Source organism: Euwallacea similis, chromosome 4 (assembly GCF_039881205.1).
Source record: "Euwallacea similis isolate ESF13 chromosome 4, ESF131.1, whole genome shotgun sequence".
NCBI classification, from domain to species: domain Eukaryota; kingdom Metazoa; phylum Arthropoda; class Insecta; order Coleoptera; family Curculionidae; genus Euwallacea; species Euwallacea similis.
In genome coordinates this window covers 7,298,991-7,326,827 of record NC_089612.1, presented here as the reverse complement: position 1 = coordinate 7,326,827, position 27,837 = coordinate 7,298,991, and the positions used below count along the sequence as shown (strand labels likewise).

General features: G+C 35.7%; 2 protein-coding genes across 2 annotated transcripts; both read left to right on the top strand.

Moving 5' to 3' along the window:
* Positions 1 to 657: 657 nt before the first annotated feature.
* Positions 658 to 21,925, top strand: LOC136408432 (uncharacterized). Its single transcript, XM_066389386.1, has 10 exons — positions 658 to 1,006; positions 1,066 to 1,212; positions 1,354 to 1,478; positions 1,563 to 1,677; positions 8,724 to 8,924; positions 8,980 to 9,225; positions 9,282 to 9,532; positions 16,511 to 16,689; positions 21,151 to 21,350; positions 21,409 to 21,925. The coding sequence occupies exons 1-10, from the start codon at positions 676 to 678 to the stop codon at positions 21,537 to 21,539; spliced, it is 1,926 nt and encodes a 641-aa protein (XP_066245483.1). The 5' UTR covers positions 658 to 675; the 3' UTR covers positions 21,540 to 21,925.
* LOC136408433 (phosphatidylinositol-binding clathrin assembly protein LAP-like) lies at positions 2,677 to 7,829 on the top strand. Its single transcript, XM_066389387.1, has 2 exons — positions 2,677 to 4,084; positions 4,815 to 7,829. Exons 1-2 carry the CDS (start codon positions 2,872 to 2,874, stop codon positions 5,444 to 5,446), a joined length of 1,845 nt encoding a protein of 614 aa, XP_066245484.1. The 5' UTR covers positions 2,677 to 2,871; the 3' UTR covers positions 5,447 to 7,829.
* Positions 21,926 to 27,837: the final 5,912 nt, after the last annotated feature.

Here is a 27,837-nt window from a genome sequence, read left to right as displayed (position 1 = left end):
CGTTTCTGATGCTCTCCAGACAAGATCACTTTTCCTTTTCGAAGACTTTTTTGTATCCCACAGATGTACAAAAGGTACATTATATCAGGACATGTTGAGGTTAGGAGCAAAACGTCAAAACGGAATAAAATGAAAACAAAATCAGTTAATCTAATAGAGTGTTTTCCTTTCGTAGGTTTTCTGGCTAATTCAGGTTAAGGCTGTCTCCAGCCTCCAGCTTCTGCTCTCCAGCCTATATAGCTGGAAACAACTATCTGCGTTTGTCTACAGGTTACCAAATAGTTTAATAAGCACAGTAGAAAAAGTTAACAATATTGGTGCACTGTGCAGATTCCCAATCTGCCATCTGTTCTGCTACAACCAGAACTACATGTGAAAGGAAAACGCTTAGAGAATTATTATTATTATTATTATTTTGGAATTATACGTTGTACACTATAAAATTTCAAAATCTACATAAGTCGTAAGTTCGTAGCTTTAATGTAGTTACTTCATGAAAAGTGATTTCCAATTTAATGTTTAGTGAGCTAAAAGGTTGTTGTAAATACTTATGATCATCACTAATCATCCCTGTAGAATTTGGAAGTAAATAAATTAATATCCTATTTACTTATTAATATCAGCAATATTTACTAAACCGTTATTTTTCCTTTGAAGGTGCAGTACCAGGTTATAATGTCTTTCTCACCATCGCTCTACTTCAAGCTAATGCTTGTACTTACCCTAAGCCATGTCAAGCCAGATGAATTATCAGACACCTTTAATATTTCTGGATTTCCCCCCACATTGGAACTAGAAAACTGTCCTCCATTTCTCTCCATAGAGCATGGCAAATCTGTATTTAAAATCTTGCCTAATGGAACATTAGGAGCAATAGTAATGTGTCACGAAAATTATACGTTGATTGGCCCAAAGATGGCTCAGTGCATTGATGGAGATTGGAAGTTCGGATCTGATGAGATGTTTCCTAGATGTGGATTGAGATGCTCACCACCACCTTATTTGGGTAATGTCACAAAAGGTAATGTGATGAGTTTTATTTTTAAAATGGGTTATTGGATTTAGAGCATGGTACTTTGTCGCTGCAGAAAAGAATTGATGATGTTTATTCACCTAGTGGGAGTTACTCAGAAGGGACAATTGTCAGTTATAATTGCGATGCAGGGTTCACCTTGGAACCTGAGGCTAGTTCCATTAGGGTGTGTGATAAAGGTGTGTTATAGTAGGTCAGGACAAAATCTAAGGCAGATATCTAATATTGTTTATATAATGTCTTAATGCTTGTAACCATAGGTTTAAGGTGCATCACCTACAGTAATTTTTTAGTTCATGATTATCTGTTATTTCCTTTAGGTTTTTGGACTGGAGCTGATGCATACTGCAGAGAGCTAAGAGAAATGAGTTGTCCTAGGCCACCAAGAATTCAGAATGGATATACTGATTTCTTATACAATGAACCAGCACTTGTAGGATTCAAGGTAGGCACTCAGACGAACCACTTACTGCATCAATAGTTGAGTGAGATATGAATTTTAAAAATGTGTTATTTTTATAATCTACAGATTTCTTATGAATGTAATGCTGGATATAGATTGGTTGGCTCAGAAACTATCATGTGCAATGGTGAAGGCATTTGGGTTCCAGAAGCCCCTTCTTGTGTTTCCCAAGATGAATCTGGTGAGTATTATTTAGTACTGTAATGGATAAAATCAGTGACTAATTCTCTCCAGTTTGTATGTTTAATGTTTTTCTAAAATCAAAAGTGTAATAATTAAGGGGATACCATTTTCTATTGGTAAAATTACTATGAAACATCATGTATATATGTACACATCTCAGGTCAGGTTTCTTGATTCTTGTTAAAATTTATCTTCCCTATAAACTTGTCCATACTTATCACTTTAGATAACAAATATTGAAGTGTTGATAACTTCACCAGGAGAAAAAGTCCCTATAAACATATATCTGAAATTGCTTCATTTCTGAAATATATAGGTATCACTAGTTCAAGTGCAAGCAGTCTTGCCGACGTCTCCAATTCAATGTTTATATTAGAATCGATTTCGCTGCCTGTGCGGCTATGAAATTTTTTTAAAATATCAGAGCAAAAAGCAACAATGTAAATAAATTTTAAAAAACGATTAGTTCAGTACCAGAATTTATATTAGTAAAAATTTTGCAACGGTGAGACATCTGATAATAATAGACCGACTTCTCTATGTTAGCTGTTAGGCTCGCGACCCACTTCGTTGGCCTTTGTCGGAGGCATATTAAACCTTTGCGATCCTTTTTTCATTAGCACAATTTCTATGTTTCCACTTAAGCTAGTGATATCTGTACGCCACAGTGGTGTACTCAGTTACACAATATGGGATCCCTTAATAACTTGAGACAGGTCCCAACTTTTAAACGACAGCTTGTTTGAGCATCTTTAGGGAACAGTAATGCTGCAGAACTATTCATTCATTGTGTGGTTGCATTTTACTGTAGATTATAGCGTTAACTTAAAAGTATGACTCTGAAAAGATTAAATTTTGAACCTTGAACCTGAAATTTTACAGGATTAAATTAACAACTGCTTATCAATTCAAATTGTGCCATAAAATGCAGTCGGCGAATTAAAACTAAGTGCCGCAGCGCTGTAAACTCCCTGAATGCGCCCAATGTCTTTGCATAGCATACGTCATTCAAAGCAACATCTTTTTTCAATCCCCAGAAGGTGGCGCCATATGAGTAGTTTTATTGATTTTGCCGGTTGACCATTTCATTTTCAATCGACTTATTCCACTTAAAAAAAATTATATCCAAAAAGTTAACTAAAATTATTGTTAATAGTGAAATTGTTTGTGCAAGAAGTCAAGTAAAATTCCTATGGCTGGTCAAACGATCAACGACCGGCTTTTAGCAGCCAAACACAGTTTGGCTGGCCAGGGTTTAGCAAAATCAGTTTGCAAAGCCACAACTGAAGAGATGTTGGGTCCCAAAAAGAAACATTTGGATTACTTGGTTCATTGCACCAATGAACCTAATGTATCAATACCACAGATGGCCAATTTGCTAATAGAACGGTCACAGAATACCAGTTGGGTTGTAGTGTTTAAATCACTGATAACCACCCACCATTTAATGTGCTATGGAAATGAGAGGTTTACACAGTTCCTGGCCTCAAGTAACGTATCCTTTCAGTTATCAAATTTTGTGGATAAAACTGGGGTTCAGAGTGCTGTTGGGGCTAGAACCGGCTATGATATGTCACCTTTCATAAGACGATATGCTAAATATCTCAATGAGAAAGCACTCTCATATAGGGCTGTAGCTTTTGATTTTTGTAAAGTTAAAAGGGGAAAAGAGGAAGGGACTCTTCGAACAATGGATGCTGAGAACTTGTTAAAAACTCTACCAATACTGCAGAATCAGTTAGATGCATTGCTTGAGTTTGACTGCACTTCCAATGATCTGACAAATGGGGTTATTAATATGTGTTTCATGCTCTTATTTAGAGACTTGATAAGATTGTTTGCATGCTACAATGATGGGATAATAAATCTGTTAGAAAAGTATTTCGAGTTAAACAAAAAACAGTGCAGAGAAGCCTTAGACTTATACAAAAAATTCCTCATTAGGATGGACAGAGTAGGAGAATTCCTTAAGGTAGCAGAAAATATTGGCATAGATAAGGGAGATATCCCAGACCTTACCAGGGCTCCAAATAGCCTTTTAGATGCACTAGAACAACATTTAGCTTCCCTAGAAGGTAACACACCCACAGCTGCAGCCAATCAAAAAAACCTCAAAACTGGAGTGTCAGCATTGTCAAACACAAGTTCTGCCTTTGGATCAGCAATGGATGATAACTTCAAACAGGCAGCAGTTGCAGAAGAAGAGGCTGCTTTCAATCAGTATAGAGCCTCAGTTGGATCACCAGGTCAAGCAAGTACAAATCCTTTCTTAAGTGATGAACCTCAGGGTGTCAAGTCTGAGGCCATTTTGGACCTCTTTGGCGACAATTCAGGATTGAGTGCCAATGTGTCTGCTGCAGCTCCATCTCATGCTAATGCGCTTGATGATTTGTTATCATTAGGAGGTAAGTACAAGGTTGTTAAATTGTGAATACTAATAATGAGGCACTTGCTGCCCTAAAACTGTGTCTCAGAGGTGTAAAATTTTGTCTAGTTTTCCTTAGTGGTATCAATAAAATTATGGTTTGAGTCCTAGAAATTAATCCTCTACTAATAATAATGTGATATATATATTTGACAAAATGATGTCAATTAAGTTAAATACAAAGTCCTAAAGAATATTCAATAAATATTTATAAATGCTCTTTGGACATAATAATCAGAAAAAAAGTTAAATGGGAAATAAATATTTTTGATTGTAATGTATTATGCCTTTTTATGGACACAAGATGCAATTACATTTTTTCTATTTTTTTTTGGGATAAGAAAATTCCATTGTAAATTTAATTTTATGATCCAATATACATATATGTAGGAGATGTCTATTAATGTGTGAGGAAACTTTTTGTGGGCTTTAATTTAAATATAACTACAAATTATCCCACTTTTAATGGTTGGATATGTTGTTGCATAATGTCATTATTATTTAATGAATACTAACAAGATTATTTTACCTGATAATAGTTACAATGTTAATATCTTACATTTGTTAAACTCAGCGTACTCTCAATGTGAGCTAATAATTCACATTAAAGGAAAATGTGACACAATCATAGTTCTGAGACATCAATATTATATCTAACATTTGCAATTTTGCCAGCTCTTTACTGCTACAACCTGTAAGTCTTCCAATAGGGAACCCCTTCGCGGATTTTTCTGCCGCCCCAATTCCAGCCGTTTCCAACGGCGCACCCGATTTCTTCTCACAAACAGCTTCCCATTCAACTACCGCCAACCAAAACCTTTGGAACACTGGAAACGCTTTTCAAGCCCCTGTCCAACAAGTACCACAACAACCCTTTGGAGATCTTACTGGAGTTTTCAATACAAACAACTCGTCTGTGTTTGATTTGGGAAGCGCGGACCCAAAACAGATTCCAGTTGTACCCGCTCAACCCAACATGCCCCCGCCAAGACCTGCACAACCATCAAAAATCCTTACAGGTGACTTGGAGTCTAGCTTGAATTCACTTGTGGAAAACCTCACAATGGATTCCGGAAGCGGAAAGTGGAATTCTCCTAAAAATCAGCCCAAAACTGCAGGGGGTTGGCAACCGCAGCTCACTGCTGGAGGAACGTATCGACCCATGATGGGCGTTCAGCCCCAGATGATGCCTCAGCAACCATTTATGGGTGGTGGAGTGATGTACAATCCGGGTTATCAACAATCGCAAGTGGGTGGAAATGCCAATATGGCGCCGGCTGGGACCGAGGTTCCGCAACAGCAACCCCAACAACCGGCTTTTGATCCATTTGGAGCTTTATAAGGTGAAAATTAGGTACTTCGCTTTGTCATTTAAAAAATGTTGATAATTCCAACGAGTTCAGCAATTTTGGGGCCCTGTGGATGCGGATTAATGATTTTTTTGTAATATGTGAAAGTCATCCTAAATTAGAAGCCTGTTATGGGAGGAATGCGAAACTTTCAATTAAAAATTTTGAGTTTTTTTATTTTTAAATTATTTATGTGGGTAAATAGCGTAACTAGTAGGAAAAACTTTAAATTTTTCATGAGGCCTTCACAAACGCATTTCTAAACGTACTTTCAGATTTCTTTTGTGGTCTTCAGACCAGCGAAAATAATAATTTTTCCATTACAGTTTTAAGCTATGTGCATTATCTCTAATAATTGTAAAAGGCTGAAGGAATTTCGTATGTCACCATCCCTCCAATAACGGTGGTGTAAAAATTTGGGATTCTAGTCGATACTTTGAAGTTAAGCTACATACTCTAGTTTCTGCCGTTCTACCCTAAAAGAATGGTCATACATTTTACGCTAAATATAGTGAAAAATGCGTTGAAAACGGATATTTTTCGCAGATTTCGAGCTTTATTTTCGTTTCTATAGTTTTTAAAATGGTCGTTAGTAGTTATCGCAATATGTAAGATATAAATTGTACTGCTTAGGGCTGGCTAGTGGTCCATTGAATATGTGACGTAAAACACGCTTTGGAAAATGATTGATTCAAGTCCATTTCTTTTTGCAAATGAGGAAAATTTACGACGTTTGCGCGAACATAATGGTCTGTGTCTCTAAACTCAGACAGTATGTGTTTCAAAATGCTTCAAAAATGATTTGGATGCGTTTCATTCTCCAAAAATTAATGTTTACACATGGCGGTCAAATTACTTATCTTCTGGTTGCACTTTTTATTATATTCTATATCTGTCCATTTATATTTGCCATATAAAATGAGGAGTGTGGCAGACACAATCTTTATTCGGATAATATACTGGAAAATGCACAGGTCTCCCAATTTAAATTTTAAAATATTATAATATTCTGAAATATCGAAATTACTCAAATGATCGCAATTCAATGCTTAATTTTTAAAACTACTAATTATTACGTCACAGCTTTAGAGTTCTGTTCGTCTTCATTCGGAGCCTAGTTATAACATAGAACCAACCAAATAAGTTAGTGTTACATAGATAAAGCTCAGAATAAATAAATTGATTAGATTTATTTTCTGCGAGAAACAGTTTAATTTTTTGTGTTTACACAGAAGTAGGTATAATACATATGGAAATTTGCAAGAAAATCTTCTTTGTGGCCATTCTATTGGTTGCAATTAATTATTGCAGATAGATAGAGTGAAATTAAACATACACAGTCATGAAATAAACAGATAATTGAAGAAATTAAGGCAAAAATTAAATTTTCTTTTGAAATGCAAGTCATAGTAAACATATGACTGGAGAAAGAAAATCAATTACAAGTAGTGAAATAGTCATAAAACCGGTTTGCTTGTAAAGTTCAATTTTGTAACTTTATTATTTACGTCATATTTGTTTATTGTACCTACTTCTGCGTAAAGACTTAAAATTTCAAACTTCAAAAATAATTAAGTAAAACCACTCAAAAATACTCATTCAAGTAACGTAGTCAATGTTTTGTTCCCTTTGAGAGACCATATCACGATTTAGGGGTACAAGTCTTAATGTTTTTATTGTTACGTTATATTATATATATTTGTGACTGATTTTGTGTTTAAGTATTACATACGCTTCGTTATTTTTGTGATCCCTACTCTGTATTTTTTAAATTTATATAAACATTCCTTTTATCGATGAATCTCATTTAATGCAAGTTTTAAGTAAGTATATCTTTAGAGTTTATGTAGATCGTTGTTAGTTTATCATGATCAAAACAAGTTTTATAATTTATAAAATGTTTTTTTGTTTTTGGCTCTTCCTCTCAATTTAGTTACTATTTTTTCTGTATTTTTACCGTGTAAATTAAACACAATAATGATCTGTTTAGCGAGCCTAAAGTATAGAACTTTCTATTTTTAAGCAAACTATTGTTTTTTACTCTACCGACGGGTAGAAGATGATTAATCCTAGAAGTACACCCAAGTAAGTGGTTATTGTTGTGATATTTTATGTTTGAGAGTTGCATGATGTAATATATTATTATCTGCAATCTAGTTGCACCTAGAAATGTATTTCTTAGGGATAACTTTAATATTAATTCTAAATATATGGATTATAAGCCAAAGAGGGAGAACTAAGTCAAAGGTCGAGGTTTAAATTTACCATTTAGAGTTTTTGTTATTCATTATTAGCAAAGGTATTGTAATCAATAAGTGACAATATACACTATTGAGAGAGGTAGGAGTAATAAAATATCTTGCTTATGTGTTAAAATCTTGAAGTTTTCATTTAGTGCAATCCTTTTTAACCGTCGGTATAGTAAGATAGTTAAATCGCCACTTGTAGCTGAGTATTGAGTTGAACTGGGTAAACTCCATTTCAACCTGACACCCACTTAAGGCAAGTACTACAATGCTTAATGCAAGCCTTAACTGGCTATCCTTAGTATGTTCAAGTTTTTCTCTGACCTGACCAGCTCTGTAAGTGAAGTATTTACGCCCTGCGGTCTGGTTACTAACAACTAATAAAACAAAGTTTTGCTTGGCAATCACTAATTTTTTTATAATTTCGACTCAGTGAAGTTGAGATTAATTATGTTCGGTTCCCAACTTTCAGTCATTATACATGAGCATGTTTAGGCAGAAATTGCCGAGAAATCTACTCTTAAGGGCCAATTTAATTATTCCTTCCTAGAGCTTTATCCCCCTTGGCTGAATAGAGGTTCTACGGGGTTTTTAAAATTTTTTAATTAATATTAACTACCATAACATCACTTAAAAACTAAAACTCATATTTATGTAATTGTGCGTGTAAAAGGTGAGAATCGCCAACGTTTTTATAGATACTGCTCGCATCAAATATATCCCGCACACAGTCACTGATCTGTCTAAACTGATTCATAAACACAGGACGTCGTCATATTTCAAAATTGTACACGTAAACTTGAGGTGGACCTCGTAATGTTAATAGGATCGATTTGGGCCCACCTAAGTGGATATGGTACCGCGAGCGGCGAAATCAAAGCCGGCCGGTACCGATCTAGCGAAAAGAACCGCACAAAATGGTTCGATATGTGGGGGTGGTCGTTTTACGGCTCGTAAACCTCTGCGATTGATTGAAACATCTTGTTACCACATATTCTGTAATTGAAAGAGACATTTATTTTAGGACTTGGTCTGTCGAATCGCCAGTGTTCCGTCGAAGACCTTTTGAGCCCTGAAATGCAAGTCCGAATGCATCTCAATCAGGTTTCTACGACTTTAGTGGAAGTGAGTTGTAGAGAAAACTATCAGGATTTCATATTTCCTTGCTCAAACGCAAAGTTTTATTGCGAGCAAGGCAAATGGAAGGGAATTTACCCTCGATGTGGTCAGTTTTGCTGGATTTTTCTAATTATTCAACATTAAATTTATATCTATTACAGGAGAAGCTTTCGGGTGTAAATCTCCACCTTCCGTATCTTATTCCCTAGCAATCAATCGCAATTTTGAAACTAGCTACGATCCGAAAGGAAATCCATTCTGTCCCTTTAAGTCGCAAGTCAGTTACGAATGTCTCAAGGGGTACATGTTAGAAGGCAGCTCTGTTATAACTTGTCAATCAAATGGGTGCTGGGAGGCGACAGAGGGGTGGCCTAGATGCGTCCGAATCAAAGAAAATAACTATTTTGGTATATCCCTTATATTGTTATTAATGAAAGAAATGTGTGCAATGCTATTTTTCTAGTTGAATTGAACAACATTAACGCCCTACTTATATCAAGTGCAACTGGTGCGGGGGTTCTGGGAGTCTTACTTTTTGCATGTATAGTTGTTGCGTGTAAGAAGCAGAGATCTTTGGCTAGAGCTGTGACCCTCCCCTCACCCGTTGGAGGATTGCGACGTGCACCCGACGTTGTAAATGATCATACAGTTCTTCTGCAGCATCCTGACCGTTTGGCTTTGATTGCGTTTGCTGATGGGGTACCGACTAGTCAGGTGAGAGGTGTAGCAAATAACATGTTTGCGCCGATATTTGTATTTAGATTTTTTTTTCTGTAAAAGATTTAATGTCCTTATGCTATTTGAGATTCTTATGATGGGGTGGGTAGAGGCGAGGGGGTTTTCGCAAGGCTATTCCCAAATTAATCACAATATTTTTTCTTGTTTCAAATTGTCTAGATTATTTCTGCCTGTATAGTCCAGAAAAACTCTGGTATTACAATTCGTTGAATATCACGGTGAAATAAGCATTTAAAATTAAGCAGTACTATTCCAAGTTCTTGTGCCGTTTTCAGTTTCAACAAGTTTGTTTCTAGTGAAAATGTAGTTTTCAGTTGATTATGACACCTGAGCAAGTAGCGCAAGCTGTTGTCTTGCAACATGATGGACGCAGTATTCGTTACATTTCAAATGCCTAAAGAATTTCTCGGAGTACTATATCAGATGTATTACAACGATTCCGGGAAACAGGACAATTCACCAAAAGGCCACGGCAAAGTAGACCAACAACCACAAATTTAATTGAAGATCATTTCATCAGAATGCAGGAGTTATACGACCACACATTGTCAGCTCCGGTACTTGTCCAACAATTAAATGAAATCCATAGAAAGCCCTTTTCTGTTTATACAGTTCGTAGGGGCTTAAATGAATCTGGAATAAATTCCAGAAGCCCTGCCACGGAACCTTTATTGACTGTAGATCATCTACAAAGCGTTTACAATTTACTCGCGAATATCTTCATTGAGGTATTAAAGAATGGGATGCAATACTTTTTACAGATTAATCCAGATTCAACAGATACTCATTTGATGGGCGGAGTAAAGTTTGAAGAAAAGTTGATGAACGTTTTATGGAATGCTGTTTTTCCCCTAGAGTTTAATTTGGCGTAATGGTGTGGGCAGGCATCTTAGCGGCACATCTAGAACTTGTCACAATTCGTGGTGGTAATTTAAATTCCGAACGATATTTTGAATAATGTTGGGAAGAACATTTAGTGTCATTTGCGCTATTTGTTGGTGAAAACTTTTACGATAATACTCGTCCACACCTTACAAGGAGTGTATTTGGGTAAAGTTGGTATTCCTTTATTACCGTGGCCCCCGAGGAGTCCAGGCTTAAACTCGATAGAACATGTATGGGATATTCCGGTCCGATGTATTCGTTGTAATCATGTCGAGTTTCAATTCATCAATGATTTGGAACAAGCATTTCATGACAAATGGAAGCAAATCGCTCAGGAAAAATGTACCACGTCGATCCATAGCCTGCTCAATCACATGGACGCCGTGATTAGGGCTCGTGGCAAAATACGTCACTAAACGTGTTGTTTTTCACTTAGAAAAATTTTATGTGAAAAAAATTTTTTTTTTGTTAGCAGATTTGTAAACTTTCTTCTTCTTTCCTAAATTTCCTTCTTTCCATTTTTTTCTTACTGTATCAAAAAATTTTACTTCCCCCTATTCAATTTTATTAAATTTTCATTTCGTAACATTGTAAATATTTTTTTAATGTTTGTTTTCTGGAAAAATTTAAGTGTTCGGTAAATTTTGCACTCCAGTGCATAACAACTGTATGTTAGAGAAATTGTATGCAGCAAAACCTCTGCTATTTAGACGGTATACCACACAATTCGGAAAACACATAACCCAAACAAAATATAGGCTGTAAAGTAAACATTGTACGCTCGACTTCGATTTATATGGTACGGGTAGTACTGTCGTTAAAGCTGGCTCTTCGAGGGATTTATTTTACGTTCGAAAGGCATAAACGGATTTCTTTCAAAAAAGGCAAATGTTTATTTAACTGCGCTCCTCCGTGCTATCAACAAGGAAGCAATCGTACCACAATAAGTATTACAGCCACAATTTATAGTACTATAAAAACAAAACTACAAGGCGTACGCGTTAGTGGCATTACAATACAAGAGTCAGGAACGCGGGAAGGCCGATTTATATTATTAATAAAAATTATTTACGACCTGATTTTGTACTAAATCGTCTCGTTAGTATTCAAACGAGGCTTATTTAGTGACAATAAAGTGGAATACAAATAAACCTTTTTCTACTAGCTATTACCGATGAGTTATGCGTTTCAGCTTAATCATTATGAAGTCGTTTTTCATTGCATAAAAGGATTCACTTTCCCTTAAATGGAAACACATTTACTGAAAATTATGCAAAACAGTTAGCAAAATCGTTCGAAACGAACGACCCTGATACAGAATTGTTTGTCCATATAGGGAAGATGTTTGCCTAGTTTCTGGCCGATTTTTAATACGAGTATAAGTATCGCTGATAGTCGCTAATGTGACGCGGTCCAGGAGGGGGCAAAAATACCAACAGCGAAGGCCTAATAGAAAGGAAATCAAGGCTTAATGGATGATTAGATCATTAGTTTTAATATTATTGTAATGGTAAATAGGAACGTTGATTAGGAATGGTCGGGTTTTATTGTACGTATTGGAAACTGCACCTGTGGTTGTTAAACTTAAGGTTATTGGTTTTTATGAGTTCTCTACGTAAAAGATTAAATTAGAATTCGTTGAATGCCATGGTTTTCATTGTTTTTTTGCCACGCTTCAAATAGGAATCCCCGTTCCTTTTCAAAACAAAATTATAACCGGACAACACTCCAATTTATCTCAATCAACTTATCTAACATTGCAATCTTACCAAATGAATGCAATTGCGGCGTCTTATTTTAGTCACCTCACAGATATGTGTTGGTGATCAGTAATGACTCGGAAGAGAAACTTTCTAGTATCTAACTGGTAGAGGACATATTTCACATTTTACTGTTAGCCATTAGGGAAATATTTTCCATATTTCCATGAGAACTGAAAATATGAATTAGGTGTAGATTGAAGAGCGGATATACTTACTTTCATGACAATTTTGCAAATTGCCGATTTACACGCAGCTATATTTTTATACTCGTTTTAACAGGTCACACATACAGGGAAATAACGTTGAAATATTTTGGGAGGTGAGTCTAGAGATTAAAATAATATAAAAAAATTCTTATAAACATACACCAAAAACTGTTCTTGAAGGGGCTAGAACCCTTTAGAGGGGGAACTCTGTAGATGGTTTTTTCGCAATATTTTCGAAACGGTTTGCGCTAAACTATAATAAGTTAGAATGAAATTTTTTGTATGTTAATAATTGTAGATTTTAGTCAGTGGCGCCACATACAGGAGGTATCCTACGTAAATATTGCCCCAACATTTTGTTTGTGACATTTCTCAATTTTTGAAATCAAATTACTGAATCGCAAATATTTTTAAGTAAAAAAAATCCTCTTATTTCATCTCGTTAGAATAGACCGTATTGCAAAACAATGAGTCTTTATAAACAGACACACGATTACACGGACATTGAAATCTATGAAGAAAAGAATTACAGAATCAATTGAGATGAACGCAGGCCATTTTCAATTTGTTGTGAATAAAAGATAAATCTTTAATAATAATAGTCTTGTTATTGCTAGCTAATAAAAAAATATTTCTATTACAATGATGCCTATTATGTTTATTAAGATGCATATCGATGTCTGTGTAATCGTGAATCGATTCATAAAAACCCATTTTTCTGGAAAATCGTCTATCCTAACGAGATGAAGTAACAGGACCTTTTTTACTTAAAAATATTTGTAATTCAGTAACTTGATTTGAAAAATTAAGAAATGTCACAAACAAAAAAATTAGGACAATATTTACGTAGACTTCCTGTACTTGACGCGTCTAATTAAAACCTACAATTATTAACACAAAAAAGTTTTTCCATTGAAACTTATTGCGGTATACTGAATTTCACAATTTTAGCGGAAACCATTTCGAAAATATTGCGGAAAAGCCATTTTTAAAGATTCCCTTCTAAGAGGTCCTTGCAAGGAGCAATTTTTGGGGAATGTTTATAAGAACTTTTTTATTATTTGAATCTCTAGAATCACCTCCCAAATTTTCTGTTAACGTTATTTCTAACACCCTTTAAATCAGTTTGGTATTGCGATTTTCGGTTTTTAAAGGTGTTATAGGTAGCTAGATAAAAGTTTCTTGAACATTTGAAGACTGAAGTTAATTCAGGTTAACCTGCCATAGTATAGGGATATCAAGACTGCGTACCGTCGCGTCGATGAGGTCTTGATCAGAAGCCGTCGAAACTTTACGATCGTCCTGAAAATTCCTTCGTACAGAGACAAAGAGCAAAGTATAACAAATATCTTGAAAGCGTTTAGTACTGTTTTGGCTATTGGTATTGCAGTAGTTCCGATAGATACTTTTTTATTATTATTTTTAATTTGACTGCCTTTCTGCATAAAAAATAGCTTTGAAATGGAATAAAATATTGTCGAAACGTTGGCCTTTTTGTTGGAAGATTCATTGTCTTCAACCTGTTGCTCATTCTCATCCAGTTTCAGTGAAAAATATGTGATTAAAAGTGAATCTTCCAACATGTTTCTGAGTTTTGACAAGAACAAATTTGGACGTTTCCCGCCCTTTGTGCACCGTATGCATTTTGGCTGCAATATTTAATGCCTACGCTTCGGCGCTACTCTGCTGAGGTAAATTTGCCAATTTTTTTTCGCGGAACAAAAGCTATTTTGTAATGTAACTTAATTTTCGATTTTTCAATTCTTCACGAACTCGTTCCTGAATATTTATACCAATTTGTCCAGATTCATCCACAATTTTTTTGATCTCGTATTATCATATTTCATGAAGTTTCCATGTATGGTGGCTATAAATTTACGTGTATATCGTTCTCACGTGAAAATATCTTCTTAACACCTCTTGATTGAATCTGACCAGTTTTTTTAATATAGAAGTCCATATTTTGACATAACAATTACGGTGCAAGATGCGGGTAAATTTCAATTTTTGTCATGATGTATGTGTGGCCGTCTTCAGAATAATAAACGCTCCTCCTTAAAATGCAATAATTACACAACTGAAATGCAAAATGTTTCTGCATAATAATATGTTGCTGGGTCTTCTTCCTTATTCGCAGCTCTCACTTCCACACTACATTTTTTACTTCAAGCGCCTTCATGTCAAGTTTGAATTGGCCATTAGTTAAAAAGCGGGTACATACAATGCCGACATCATCATGGGAATCTAAATCATCATTCGATTGAGATAATTCGAATCGATAGCGCTTTGTTTATTGTGTTTAAATTCACGACACACCGTTGATGTGTTCTATGGTTGGCTATTAGATTTGCTCGTTTTTAAAATAATGGTTACTAATTGCCTTTGATATTAGTTACAAAATTAACCACTTGCAAGATTAGTATCGAGAAAGTATTCAGTGATGACTTTTTGCTTTTGCTTTACCAACGTAACAGTAGTTTAAATTGATACATTAGACATAGCACATCAGAGTGTGGGCATACACGTTTCAAAAATGTATTGCTCTAGTTCCTTTCCAGATGGAGTTGCTATTTTTTCGAAAATGATGTCTTTAGTAGAGGAGGTAGGTCATTCGGCTAGGTAGAGGTGCAGTTTACTGTTAAATTAGCTAGTACTACTTGAAAAACTGCCAATTTATTGTGCCAATATTGAGTCTTTAGTTTAAAAAAATACTGATATTTCCTTTTTCTGATCAAGAAATATTTACAAAATCTATGTTATAAAAAATCGTCAAGAATAAACCCCATGTAGACATTGAGATATCAGAGGCATGTCTTTGACAAATCGTGTTATCTGTTCCCAATCAGATGTTTGATGGTAACTAGTCAATGGCATAATCAACGCCCTACAGTTTATGAGTTTTTCTTGATCACCTGTTATGTTCTATGCCTGCTCACTTTTTACATTTTTTTTATGCTATGTTTCACCCTTTATATTTATGGTAAATTTAATTATTTTTTTAGTTTGAATTGCGTGAGTAAAATTGTTACTTCAATCTTATCAAGAGCCCTTCTATGTCTGTAAACGAACATAGAAAAGCGATGTTTGTAAAAAGTTATAACTGATATCTCTCGCTAGTAGCAGTTATGACGTTTTGAAAATTATGTCTTCAGCAGTCATAGTGGTGGATTTTTAGGCTATAGTTTTGTTCGTCAAAACTTCCTTATGGTCCTCTACAAAACAAGGCAGAAAACTTGATTTATGCAGAGAAAATTTCAGAATTTAGAACTGTATAATGATAATCTTTGGTCTTGCTCCTCCATAGGAGTTACTTTTATTTGAAAACTATTTCCTCATTCAGATTTACATTTTAGATTGCAATTCAGTAAGTTTTACTTGGGCTCTCTATGGCTCTGTATAAACCAACGTAAAAAAATTTGTGTTTGTAGCGGAGATTTTGAGTTATCGAACTCTAAAACGTTTGTTGGTTTAGATATTTTGGCTAGTTAATAAGAGTTTTAAACTTAGGTCATCAGTTTGCATGTTTATGGGTCTTTGGATCCCAATTCAATATATTTTATTTGAATTCCTTCATGTTATTCCGTAAAATAGAACAAAATTCGATATTGGTCGATCAGTCTTCCAGACCACAGCACACGGACCTTTTGTCCCACTCGACGTAAATCTAATCTAATAGTATACGAGTTCGCTCATAGTTGACAGTAGCAACACCCAGCTAAATGAGTTTAATAGCTTTAGAAGAGTATTTTTTGTAAGAACAAATCAAACAGTGGCATTTAAAATATTGCGAACCCGTTTTCCTATATGACAAACGTCTCGAGCCGCATTTCCGTAAATGCAGGCCGCTAGTCCCCACAGAATACTATCTAATACATAATTTATGAAAATGGCATCGTTAATTTGTCAAAGCCTCTGCGAGAATTCCTTAGATGCCTCACATTCCATTATTTGCTCTTAAATAACCCCACTGATCCTGTATAATGCCATTGCCCCAGTATTTGTTTACATTGAATCAGGCTCTGTATAATGATCTAATTTATAATGTAGTTAATTGTTGTATAAACACTTTAATTGATGGTTTATGTTTTGTTCTCTTTTAGAACACGTCGTTACCAACCTACGACGAAGCTACCAGAGACACATCGACTTTGATCCAAGTAAGCAGGCTCCAGATCCAAAGGCCCCATTGGCCTAGTTTGACTGTTTGCAGGACCAGCAATCGCAACAGAAACTCTCCTAATATCGACCCAGGACACCATGTAGCTCGACAGGGATCTTTGTGAGTATCACAATATTCATTCTGGCATTGGGAACATTTAAGTGTTCGACTTTTGTGTATTTTGCATGGCGCTGATTCGATTTTTTGCCAAGTGGTCCACTCTATTTTATTTGACAGTGTTATGAAATCCTGTATAGCAATTTATTCACTTGTGTGAGATCATATTTTTTTGTTGAGTTGTATTGACTTCGTCTCCGTCCCATCAACTTTTTCGTGCATTTATTTCTGATTTAAGGTTTTCAGAGCTTATTGCCTGATCTTTTAGAAGCATTTTTGAAGAGGCCCTGTACAGGTTGCGTGCACCAAAGAAATTTCAATTTTCGAGTTGGTTAAGTCATCGCCTATAGATTATTATGGCAGTTTTTTACCTTTTTGGGCCGTCAGAACGCGAAAAGATGTAATCGCGGAATCGCTTTTAAATCTCGTAATAACTGCATATGTTCCGGGCTCATTTATTAAATTAGCGAGGCCTCGGTAGGCGAAACGCAAACACGCGTTTTACGGTTTGTTTCATAAATGTCATATCATTTATAAGAACTTAATTATGGAACGAATAAAATAATGCTTAAAGTTACCGATAAATTTAATGTATTGTAATAACATGTATTAAACAAGGGGCCATAAAGTTGCAAATTTACATTTTGCGTTATATATGTCATCGCCGCTGTTCCCCATGTCGCAATTTTAAACAGTTCATTAAATTTAAGTCATTTAGCTGCAATAAAATTTTGATCTGGTTGATATCTTCAGAGGACGATGAGAGATTCTTGTGGTGTTTGTGAGTACATTTTTTTTTTAATATACTTTTGGATGATTTAGGGGAAATCCTGAAAGTTTTGTATTTAACTGTTTTTTTATTCATAACGGTATAGCCTTTAGGTTCTATTTTAAGTACAGCCAGACACCCTGGACATCTAAATTTGGAACGGTCTGTGTACAGGGATAGCACCAACCCAATACATTTTTAAAATGAACTCCTACAGGGGCTAGCAAAATTTGTATAAGAGTTGTCGAAATCTTTCCAAAACACAATCTTGATGTAAAAGTGTTCTGCTAATGAGTTTTTCAACATGTTTTTTTATAATGTAGAGAAAATGGCAAAATCGTCGAAGGAAGATTTTTCCAAATCGTCTGTTTCTGACTGATTTTGGAAATCTTTTTTTCGCCGACTGTGCATTTTCCCAATGTTTCGAAAAGCGGAAAAAAGGCTTCCCGGCGATTAGTGTGATTTGGATGGAGAGAAAAATATCATTCGGGAACCTGAATTAATCTGTGGCGACCCTGTGTCTCAGCTTTACCATTGTCATCATGTAAATTTTAATTCGATCTGCAATCAGATGTCGTCTTTTCTCCTCCCCTATACTGACTTCATACTAATTTTGTGCACCATTCTGTCACTCTTCCTTCGATTGTTTTTTTGCCGAGTTACATACGAAGAGGTAATTCAGGCGACTCTCCCATTGGACGTTTATCTCAGCAATAATGTTTATGTGTTGTTATTAAGTTTGGAGATACGCGAGACGCAGACTTGATTATGAGATAATTTGATTGCCTTCATATCTTGACCAAATTGCCCGAACATTTTGCAACGGCGTGGAATGCCTACTATACCCTTAACATACTTCAGAAACCATAAATCGGCCGAAAAATGTTAATTGAATGTATAAAATGTATTTTTGCAACGACTTATTTTAATTGCGTAATTTAATCTTAATTTTTTTTAACGATGCCCCGATACGTGTCGTGACTACCCTATGTTACGTCACATATTCTTCAATGCTCTTGGTAGCTTTGGCTAATGAGCCCATTATCCCAATCAAGACCACTCGAAATAATTGAGGGATCTGATTGTCAGTATCACTAAAACTTTTTGTTGGTGATAAATTGGTTCTTTTCATGAGCGTAACATTGGAAAGTGCAGAGAGGTGGCGAACATTCAGAACCCCTGTGGTAGGGTTCTGAATGTGTAGCAGATTGAAACCTAACTACGCCAATGCACGAGATGATAATATGACTAATGGGCAATAAAGTGGCAAGTCGCAGTGCCAAAATGGCTCCTGGGGACATGATCTTGTTAAAATTCCTGTTCCTTTGAGCCGATCGGGCGATTAAATTTCAGACCGATATCATAAAAATTAAATTTTGCGGTCAGGTAATTTAATGCCCGAAAGTGTTAAAGTAAAAACATTATAAGGACTTGTAATAACTATGCGGCTGTTAAGTGGGGCAATTTTATGTTTGTTCAATTTTACTGGTTATGATATAATCGTTTTGCTCTCGAATCCAGCGCTGCGCAACCGGATTTTATTTTCTCTATCACCAAAGAAACCTCTAGAGTTTATTACAAGTAATGGATGAGACTCGCACGTGCCAATGTGATAGTAACCTAATTACATGTACAGTTTTATTGGAATGGCAGTTTAACGCTGCTTCTATATCTATATAAGGGGAACTAGATGGCGCGAATGGACGTCCAGAGTCTTATATTAATCTACGTAATTGGAAGTGTTTGATTTGAAAGCGGTGACTTAGGCTTGGTGAAATGATGCGCAAAAAGAACCGTAAAGCTGGGTCCAACACGACACTATAGAGGCTTCAAATTTCTTTAGCTGAAATTATGATAGTATGAAGTGGCACGCAGGCCGTGTTGTCACTTAATTGATACCGGCAATTAAAGGCCGCAGAAGTTACTTCTGCCATCGTCGAGGAATTTGAAGAAATTGCTGATGATTCTTAATGAAGTCCGCTCGTCTTCCTTGAATACGTTTGTGTAGTCGCGTAAATATCAATTTACGACAGAAGTTCTGTTGCAGATATCAGCGAATATCTTCATATTCCTTGAGAAGAAAGTGACGGAACAGTCATGGTTTTGGTGGTGTATAATCGACCACTTATAAAATCATGTTCAATTTACCTTCAATTACTGGATTTCGACGGATTCATGCCAACAAAAATTGCCTACATCTTTAGTATTACGTTGCTTAATGCTAGTGGGGGATAACTAACCCGTAATTAGGGTTAAGCAACAAATTATCCCCGATCTACTTGTGAGGCAGTGTGAAAATGACAAGATGTTGGTGAAAAATTGCCGGGTTCTCAGACAACTTTGTACTTACAAAGTTGCTTGATTTATGCAAACAGGACAGTTGTACAGGGACTGATACAAATTTGTCTTCGAAACGGCATCTACAGTAAGCAAATAAGTTTTGAAATGAACCCGATATGAAGTCACGTAAGTAATTCGATTCCAATTATGATTTTTTTATATAGTTCTACCAAGCAGTAAACAACCATATCCTTTCGATAATTAAATCATAATCAACGATCTGTAGTGGATGTAATATTGTTTTTGTTACAATTTTCTTCGTGTCTCATCCAGTACACAGCGTGTTTCATTAACAATTTAGCATCAGCTCTTTTTTTCTTACGTTACAAAAAAAGATTAAGCGGGGACCCTCTTTCATTTTGGGAGTAGAACTTAAAAATGGCCTCGTTGCCCTTTTCCGCACGTGACATAAACTTCCTTATTTTAAACGGAACTCCCGTTTTTTTATCATTTTTTTTCTCGGTAAATTTTAAGGTCAATTTATGTAAGGTGTCTTATCTTTAAAATTTACTGTTTTTGAGTTATTCCGGAAAATTTGAAAATTTTGATAGCTGCGAGAGCCCACGGAAATCGGTGTTGTTCGCTAACCGCTGCGAATTTCGGAATCGGCCTTTTACGGCTAAGAGGAGACCTAATGAATTACGTTTTGACTTATTTGAATTTGAAAAAAAGTCTTCCACCATCTTCGAGATACGCCTCTCCTCTTTTAGCCCTAGAAGGCCGATTCCGAAATTTTCAGCGGTTAAGGAACAACATCGACTTCCGTGGGGCCTTACAGCTGATAAAATTTTCAAATTATCCGGAATAAATTGAAAATGATAAATTTTAAAGATAAGGCACCTAATATGAACTAACCTTAAAATTTAATGAGAAATCTAAAAATGTTAAAAACATTGATTTAAAATAAGAAAGTTTATGTGACGTGCAGGAGAGGGCAACGATTTTTAAGGTCTATTCCTAAAATGAACCTTTTTTTTAATGTTAAAAATAAAGAAATTAGATGGGAGTAAATTGTTAATGGGACACCCTGTATATTTTCCCATCCGTTCAACGCATACAATCAATCATGTCATAGAGCTAATTGACTGATTTCTAACATCTCGCACCGAATAGATTTTAATTTCATTAACGAACATGATCTTGTTTTGTTTTGGTTTGTCAATGAGGAGCCTACGTTCCGGTTGATATTGCTGCACCTGGACACCTGGGCGTCTTATAAATATCAATTACCGATTTTGAGCACCTACACTTCGTAATTATGAAATAAAACATTCACACTGCCGCGTGGTAGGCGATAATCATCGGCCTTCAAGGCTAGGAAGTAAATTGTTACGTTTTTTCTCGTTTTCTTGCAGTGCTTCACACACCCCCAGCATGCGCTCAGGAGGGGGAGAATCGATGGGGTCGACTGAAACCGTTACCATCTCTGAAGGTTCTACTAATATCACCTTAGATACAGCGTCTTCCCATAGTGCACTTTCACAAAATCCGTCATGTAGAGGACACTGCGGAAGCCTTGCTTCCTTTGATGGGTGTTCCATTGCTAACACTGAGGGTATGTAAATGTCTTGGAGTACTCTGTCCGTCTGAGATACGAAGACGTGCTATATTAGGTATACCGCTGCTGGAAGAAAACGATGAACTTGAGGAGGCCCAAGGAAGCGCGAATAATGAAGCACATGAGGCGGCAGCTTTGTCTGACAGTGCTTCCTGTAAAGTTTCGACTGTGATAATCAATAATTGAGTCACCAAGGGCTAAAGATACGTTAAGGTTTTGAGTTCCTGATGTAGATTTTCGAGAAGCTGCCCTGCAACTAACGATAGTACCAAAAACAGAATTAATCACTTTTAATGGTTATTTATTATAATTGTGGGTGTAGCTCAAATGCGCACCAGTTTAAGTTAGTTCGTGATTCATTTTTCATAATTTCAACGATATTAAGATTACCTCGAATATTTAGGATTTATTTATCCAAGTTACTTATTGGTTTTAGTCATTACTTTATGTATGAATACTTGAATATCATTTATTTATTTTTGTTGTATTACATTCTGTACCTGGCTATTACATTACCATTTATACTACTTATATCCTAAATAGTACACACAGTTATAATTCGTGATATGAAATTTTTCTTGCCCGGACCTTATTTGATCGTTGAATTATAGGCAATGAATGCTAAATTTTAATTTGTTTTAGCTCTAAAAAGGTTAAAAACCACTTTCCTCCTAGGGGAGTGGTTTTGAACACAGCTTTTTTTGACGATTATGTATTACTTCCAAATTGTTCATACTGTGATTCTAACCCGAGATAAGATTAACCCTAACTACTAAGGATATATTACAAATTTCTATTTTCGCTAAGTGGGATTCCATAATATGTCTAAATAGTCACGTGAACGTATAGTTTTGATAAGTCTGGTATACAGGATGTCCGGGATTTCATGTCACAGCGATAATTATGCCAACATTTTTTAAAGACATAAGAACTTTTTGTTTGAATGCAAAAGTAATATGATGGAAGCAAAATATACCTTTAGTTCCAATAGCATTTTAAACATATTTATTGCGTATTAAACATGTCGTTTGTAACTTTTTTAAGGATCATTATGTTTGTATATCTAGAACGCTACAGGTCTGTGGTTTCAGTTTGGTTTGTCTGGAAGGGTGTAAGTTGGTGTCCCTGTCCAATTTGGTTTGTCTAAATGGTTAGGTTCGTGCGTCCAACTGGTTTATTCAGTTAGTTATAAGTAGGAACGTTCAGTATATGTGCTTTGAGATCTTTGTTATGTGTAGACACTTATCACTTTTAGTAATTAGTTCAGATATACTTGATTGACGATTAACCAAGATGCAAAGGATTATTCGAGAATGAAGCAAAAGGGCGGAGGAGACAGCGATGAGTAACTCTTATTTGTTGTTATTCAGAGCAGTGGGTAATCTTGTTCGTTATATTACGATCTTTCAGTGTAAGTTACCGAATAGTTTCTGGATTACCTCACTGATATGACCCAAATGATGTACTATTTCATAAATAAATTTCCTATTAACAACATGTCAATTTAAATGCTCAATTATATCACCGCATATATCTATCGCAGAAAAATCACTTGACTAAATACCTCGAAAAGGCCTTAACGATTCGATTACACCTACCTATCTCTTGCCTCGCGTATTCGCTGAAATTTGCGAAGTCGGCAAATTTATTTCATTTTAAGCGACAGAAATGCGAATACTCTACGGTTTTCATCAGCATTATTATTGGTTTTATGGAATCTGACCAAATCAGGTGTAAAGCGGACTGAACTCTATGATACACACACTTACACGCGTATGTTTATTATATTTGCACTAAACAGCCCAGTTTTATCCAATTCGGTACTTTGAGGTAGATAATCATTTTTTCTCTTACAGCAAAAAAATTTGCGTAACCGTGTTATTTCATTTAGAGAAGCACCACTTCGTTTCTTTTATCCTCCACGAATTTCTTTACCTTATCGTCGCATTGGAACTTCATAATCATTAACAATCGATAGGATAACATAATGGGTGATGTAATATAAAATAAATATTTACCCACGTCGTTGAAGCGTCTGGGATTCACTAATATCAAAACTAAATGCGTTTAGCTGAACCAAGATTGATTACAGCTTCAATCAAAACATCTCTTGTAACATTTCGGTACAGGTAAGTGGGTGCAACATACCTACTTCCCATGCAGACCACAATTATAAATTACAAATCGTTCTAATAGCTGAATCGGATGATTTATAACGGCCTTTTTAGTAATCCCTTTTGTTAAGTTAGAGACCATTTTTATACAGTGGTGGAGTTACTTTCATATTAGTAACAATTCATTAGTGATAGAAGGGGTAAACTTGAGTATGTCGATGATGATCACCTCAATTACTGATTCGCCCCAAATTCAGTTTTGTTAAGAACGCTGTATTTCTATGATCATTGACCGAGTACTTTTGATATTCAGTCGCCACCTCTGCTTTTACAGGAGATGATCAATGGGATACAAAATTGATTTATTTTTAATTAAATCGTCACATTTGACTTGATGGGACACTTCAACGTGCTATCTTAATCGGCTATTCAATCGAAATACAAATATTTTCGTGAAGTCTCATTGTGTCCCGGACTTCACTCTTATTCATTTTCTGATGAATAAGCATAAGTTCTAATGGTGATTTGGAGCTTGATGTTCTCTCCCACACTTAATCTTCGTTAATACCGCTATTATATTATTTTTTCGGAAAGAAGAATCGTTAATGAAGAGCGGAAGATTCCGATCACGAATCACTTTTACCTCGAAAAATGTGAGGTCGCTAAAAGCAGAAGAAAGGCCCGTTTGTTGGGCTTTTTAACTGCGGCAGCGCCAAGTGCGTGAAGGCCTTCTCGGATGACAGCTCCGACAATGTTCAGTCTATTTTATAGTCGGTTCTTAACAATGCAGAAGCGCCGAACAATAACAATAATAACAATAATCGTTATCTCTGCGGTGGATCGTCTCTTTCGCTTCGAGATGTTTTAGATGGGCCTCGTTGCTTTTGAGGACGGCGTAAGATTCGATGGTGTCGGTTTCTTACGAGGACGGGTCGTTTCAATATTTTTAAACCAGCTTTTTGCCACGATATGGGAAGAAATGATTGTAATAACCTGAATTTGTATTGATAATATGATCTATACAAAAACAAATATCATTACCACACTGTTCTATCTTTGTTTGTAATGTAGTTTTGGTTTTTTTTAATTATGATTATTAGGGCTCTAGAGGTTTCGTGAATATACAATTTCTCACATTCACAAGGAAAAGGAAAACACAAAGAAAAAACAATTTTTTTGTTTTTTTTTGTCCTAAAAACTGTTCTAACGTTGAATTTATTTGGCCTGATATATTTGCTATGTATGGCATAAAAAGTATTATAATCGGTCTATACTATATTTAAATAATGAAGGAATTCAACGATCAAACGTTAATAAAGATGTTTGTCTGAGCTCTTAGAAATGAAAATATGTATGTTATTGTCAGTTAGTTTTAACTGTTCAGTTTCACTTTTTTAACAACTCCTACTGATGTGTGAGGCGTTATTTCAATACAAAAAAATACAGGATGTTTCAAAACTATGTGATCAAACTTCTAGGCATTGTTCAGTGCAACAATAGAAGCCATCTGAGAATAAAAACCCATGTCTGCAAATGTCTCCCTAAGGCTCTGTTTTATCGAGTTTTAGTACGTTTTATTTTAATTTGTCTGTACAAAATAACACTACAATAATTGTTCAAAACATCGTCCTTGAACTTCGTCAGTTCGGACAACATTGAATCAGCAGTTCCGTGGCCTCCTAGGTCACCCGATCTAACACCTTTAGTTTTCTTTCTGTGGGGACATGTACAGAGATACAGAGAAGGATCTGATTATACGAATCACTGCGACATTTGAAGTCGGTCAGAATGATTATCAAATTTTTAGCCCAGTCCGTTGAAACCATGTACGTCGTTTAAACAGGTGGAATGACGTTCGTGGACGAATTTTTGAACAATTACTGTAGTGTTATATTGTAGAAATAAATTAAGATGAAAGGTACTAAAACTCGATAAAAGTATTTTTACAGACAATTGTCTTAAAGCATCATAAGCCTGTAGCGCCTTAGAGAGACATTTACGGGCACGGGTTTTTATACTGAGATGTCTTCTATTGTTGCACTGAACAATCCCTAGAAGTTTGATCCCATAGTTCTGAAACATCCTATATATAAAAAACTTGAATGTGTGTTCTTTAAAAAAAGTCTGAAAGCGGAAGGTATTTAAAAATCTTCCTAAGGAAAAAATTACGAGTACCGGACGTCAGATTGCAGGCCTGAAGGTAATCCTATCTGAAACAACCAGATTTACAGCCACTAAAACAATGCAAATTTTCTCTATATCTACCATTAATACTTATTGTAGACACGTCCCCTTAAATCATTCTCTTATTTCCTTGATTTGCATTTGCACAATCTCGAACCGCATATATACAGGCATCTTTCCTCAATGCTTTTACTAATTAGCCTGGGAAAGAAATATTTTCATCACGTCCGACGCATGTTTACGGTCTGCCATTGTGAATAAATCGATAAATAAATCAGTATCGATTTCATTTAGCATCACAGATCAAAGGAAGCCGTGCTTGCAACGTGAATATATCAATCCCATCACTAAAGGCCGTGTAAGGTTAAGGGGTCAATTCGGCCCTCACGGACGATCGATCTGAAATTTTTGCTAATTGTCCCTATCACTCAAAGGACTTATTACATAAAATTTCAATTTATTTCTAATATGAATTATATGGATTCAGACTTATAAATGATTGATACTTAGGTGCGTATAGTTTGAATCGTTATATTTCAAATACTGAATTCGGTACAAATCTGATTCAACGTGAGTAGATACTTCGAAAGGCCCTCTATATACTGTGCAAAATTACCTTTTTTGAGGTTTCGGCCTTTTGGCATCGACCGATAATTCTGCAAGTAAATGAAAATAAGAAGGTGGCTACCGAAGGACGCACCATTTTGCTGAACGATGAACAGTTACCGAGATATGGCGTTTTAAAATTTTTATCCTCAACCCCGTCCCACCCTCTAATGGTGAGCCAACTATTGCATTGACTTTTATGGAGAGTGGACGTCTCCACAATTCTTAATTTCTCTGAAGAATGCATACTAAATATCTATAGTTATCACTTTTGCTCTCCAACTTCAGATAACTATTCATTTCAAAGCCTCTGTTCATGATATGTGCGGGGCGTCTCTCTTCAAAATGTCATTTGCGCAACTCCGTCTTCGAATGACGTCAAACTGAAGCACTTTGAAGAATTCTCAATGGCTGATAGTATGAAGTTCTTGTCAATTGTGACGTGACTCGAATGCGGAATTGTCTCACTCGGTTTACAAGAACTCGCGGCCAGTAGCCCGATTTTTTAAATCTCGAATCGAAGTCGATTGTCATGTTGCCAAGTTTATTTTTCTTATTAAATAGAAATTCGGCGAATTAATTTCGAAATTAACTATTGCAGAAAATTAATTACTTAAAAAAGCTATTAAGTTTAATAAAATGAGAATCGATGTCGATTCGAGACTTCAAGAGTCCAGCTACTAGTTGCTATAGTTGAAACAGCACATATACAGTGACACGCAGCTTAAATGATGCAGTCGATATTAAGAGAAACGAACTTCCTTCGGGGGCGCAATATTTATTTTGAAAAATCGACATAATGAAAGTTAATTAATATGACTGCTTTCAAAGCACATAAATAAATATTTTGCCTCTGATGCGCCACAGTTAAGGAACGAACGTTTTTTTATGAAATTATGCCCAATTTTAATGTGTTATCATAAATGATATAAAACACAAAATTACAAAATTAAAAGGGATAACGAACTCTTATATATAAATTAACACGGCGCTGCTAAACTGGGTCGGCCCTCCTTTGCTATCAATGACTGCCTGTAGGCATCTAGGCATTGATTCTACCAACTGTTGAGTCTTCTGGGGTAATGGTGCTTCAAGCTTCAGTAATTTTTATTTTTAATTCATTTTCGTTAAATATTGGGTCATTATGCACTTTATTTTTTAATGTCGACCACAAGTTTTTAATTACATTTAAATCTGGCTACTGGACTGGTGTTTTAATGACATTTGGGCAGTTATAAAGTAACCAATTGCGAATCCGATATGATGTATGTTTGGGGTCGTTATCGTGATGAAAACGATAATTATTGTTACGTCCTAATTTTTCACCATTTGGTACAAGATGTTGTCTTAACCCTTTCACTGCGGGAACCGGATATCTACGTAAAATAATTGTGTGACCATGTTGCAGGAACCGGATAAATTCGCGCGACTTTTTCGAGTATGAATTGCGGTACCCGGTTAAATGCGTTACTTTTTATGTATTCTGTGTTACTTATAACGTGGTATTGAATTTTTTTCAGGACGATCAAGGACTGTTTAGAAAACTTTGAAGTTTCCCTGCGGAAACCGTGTCGAGCCGA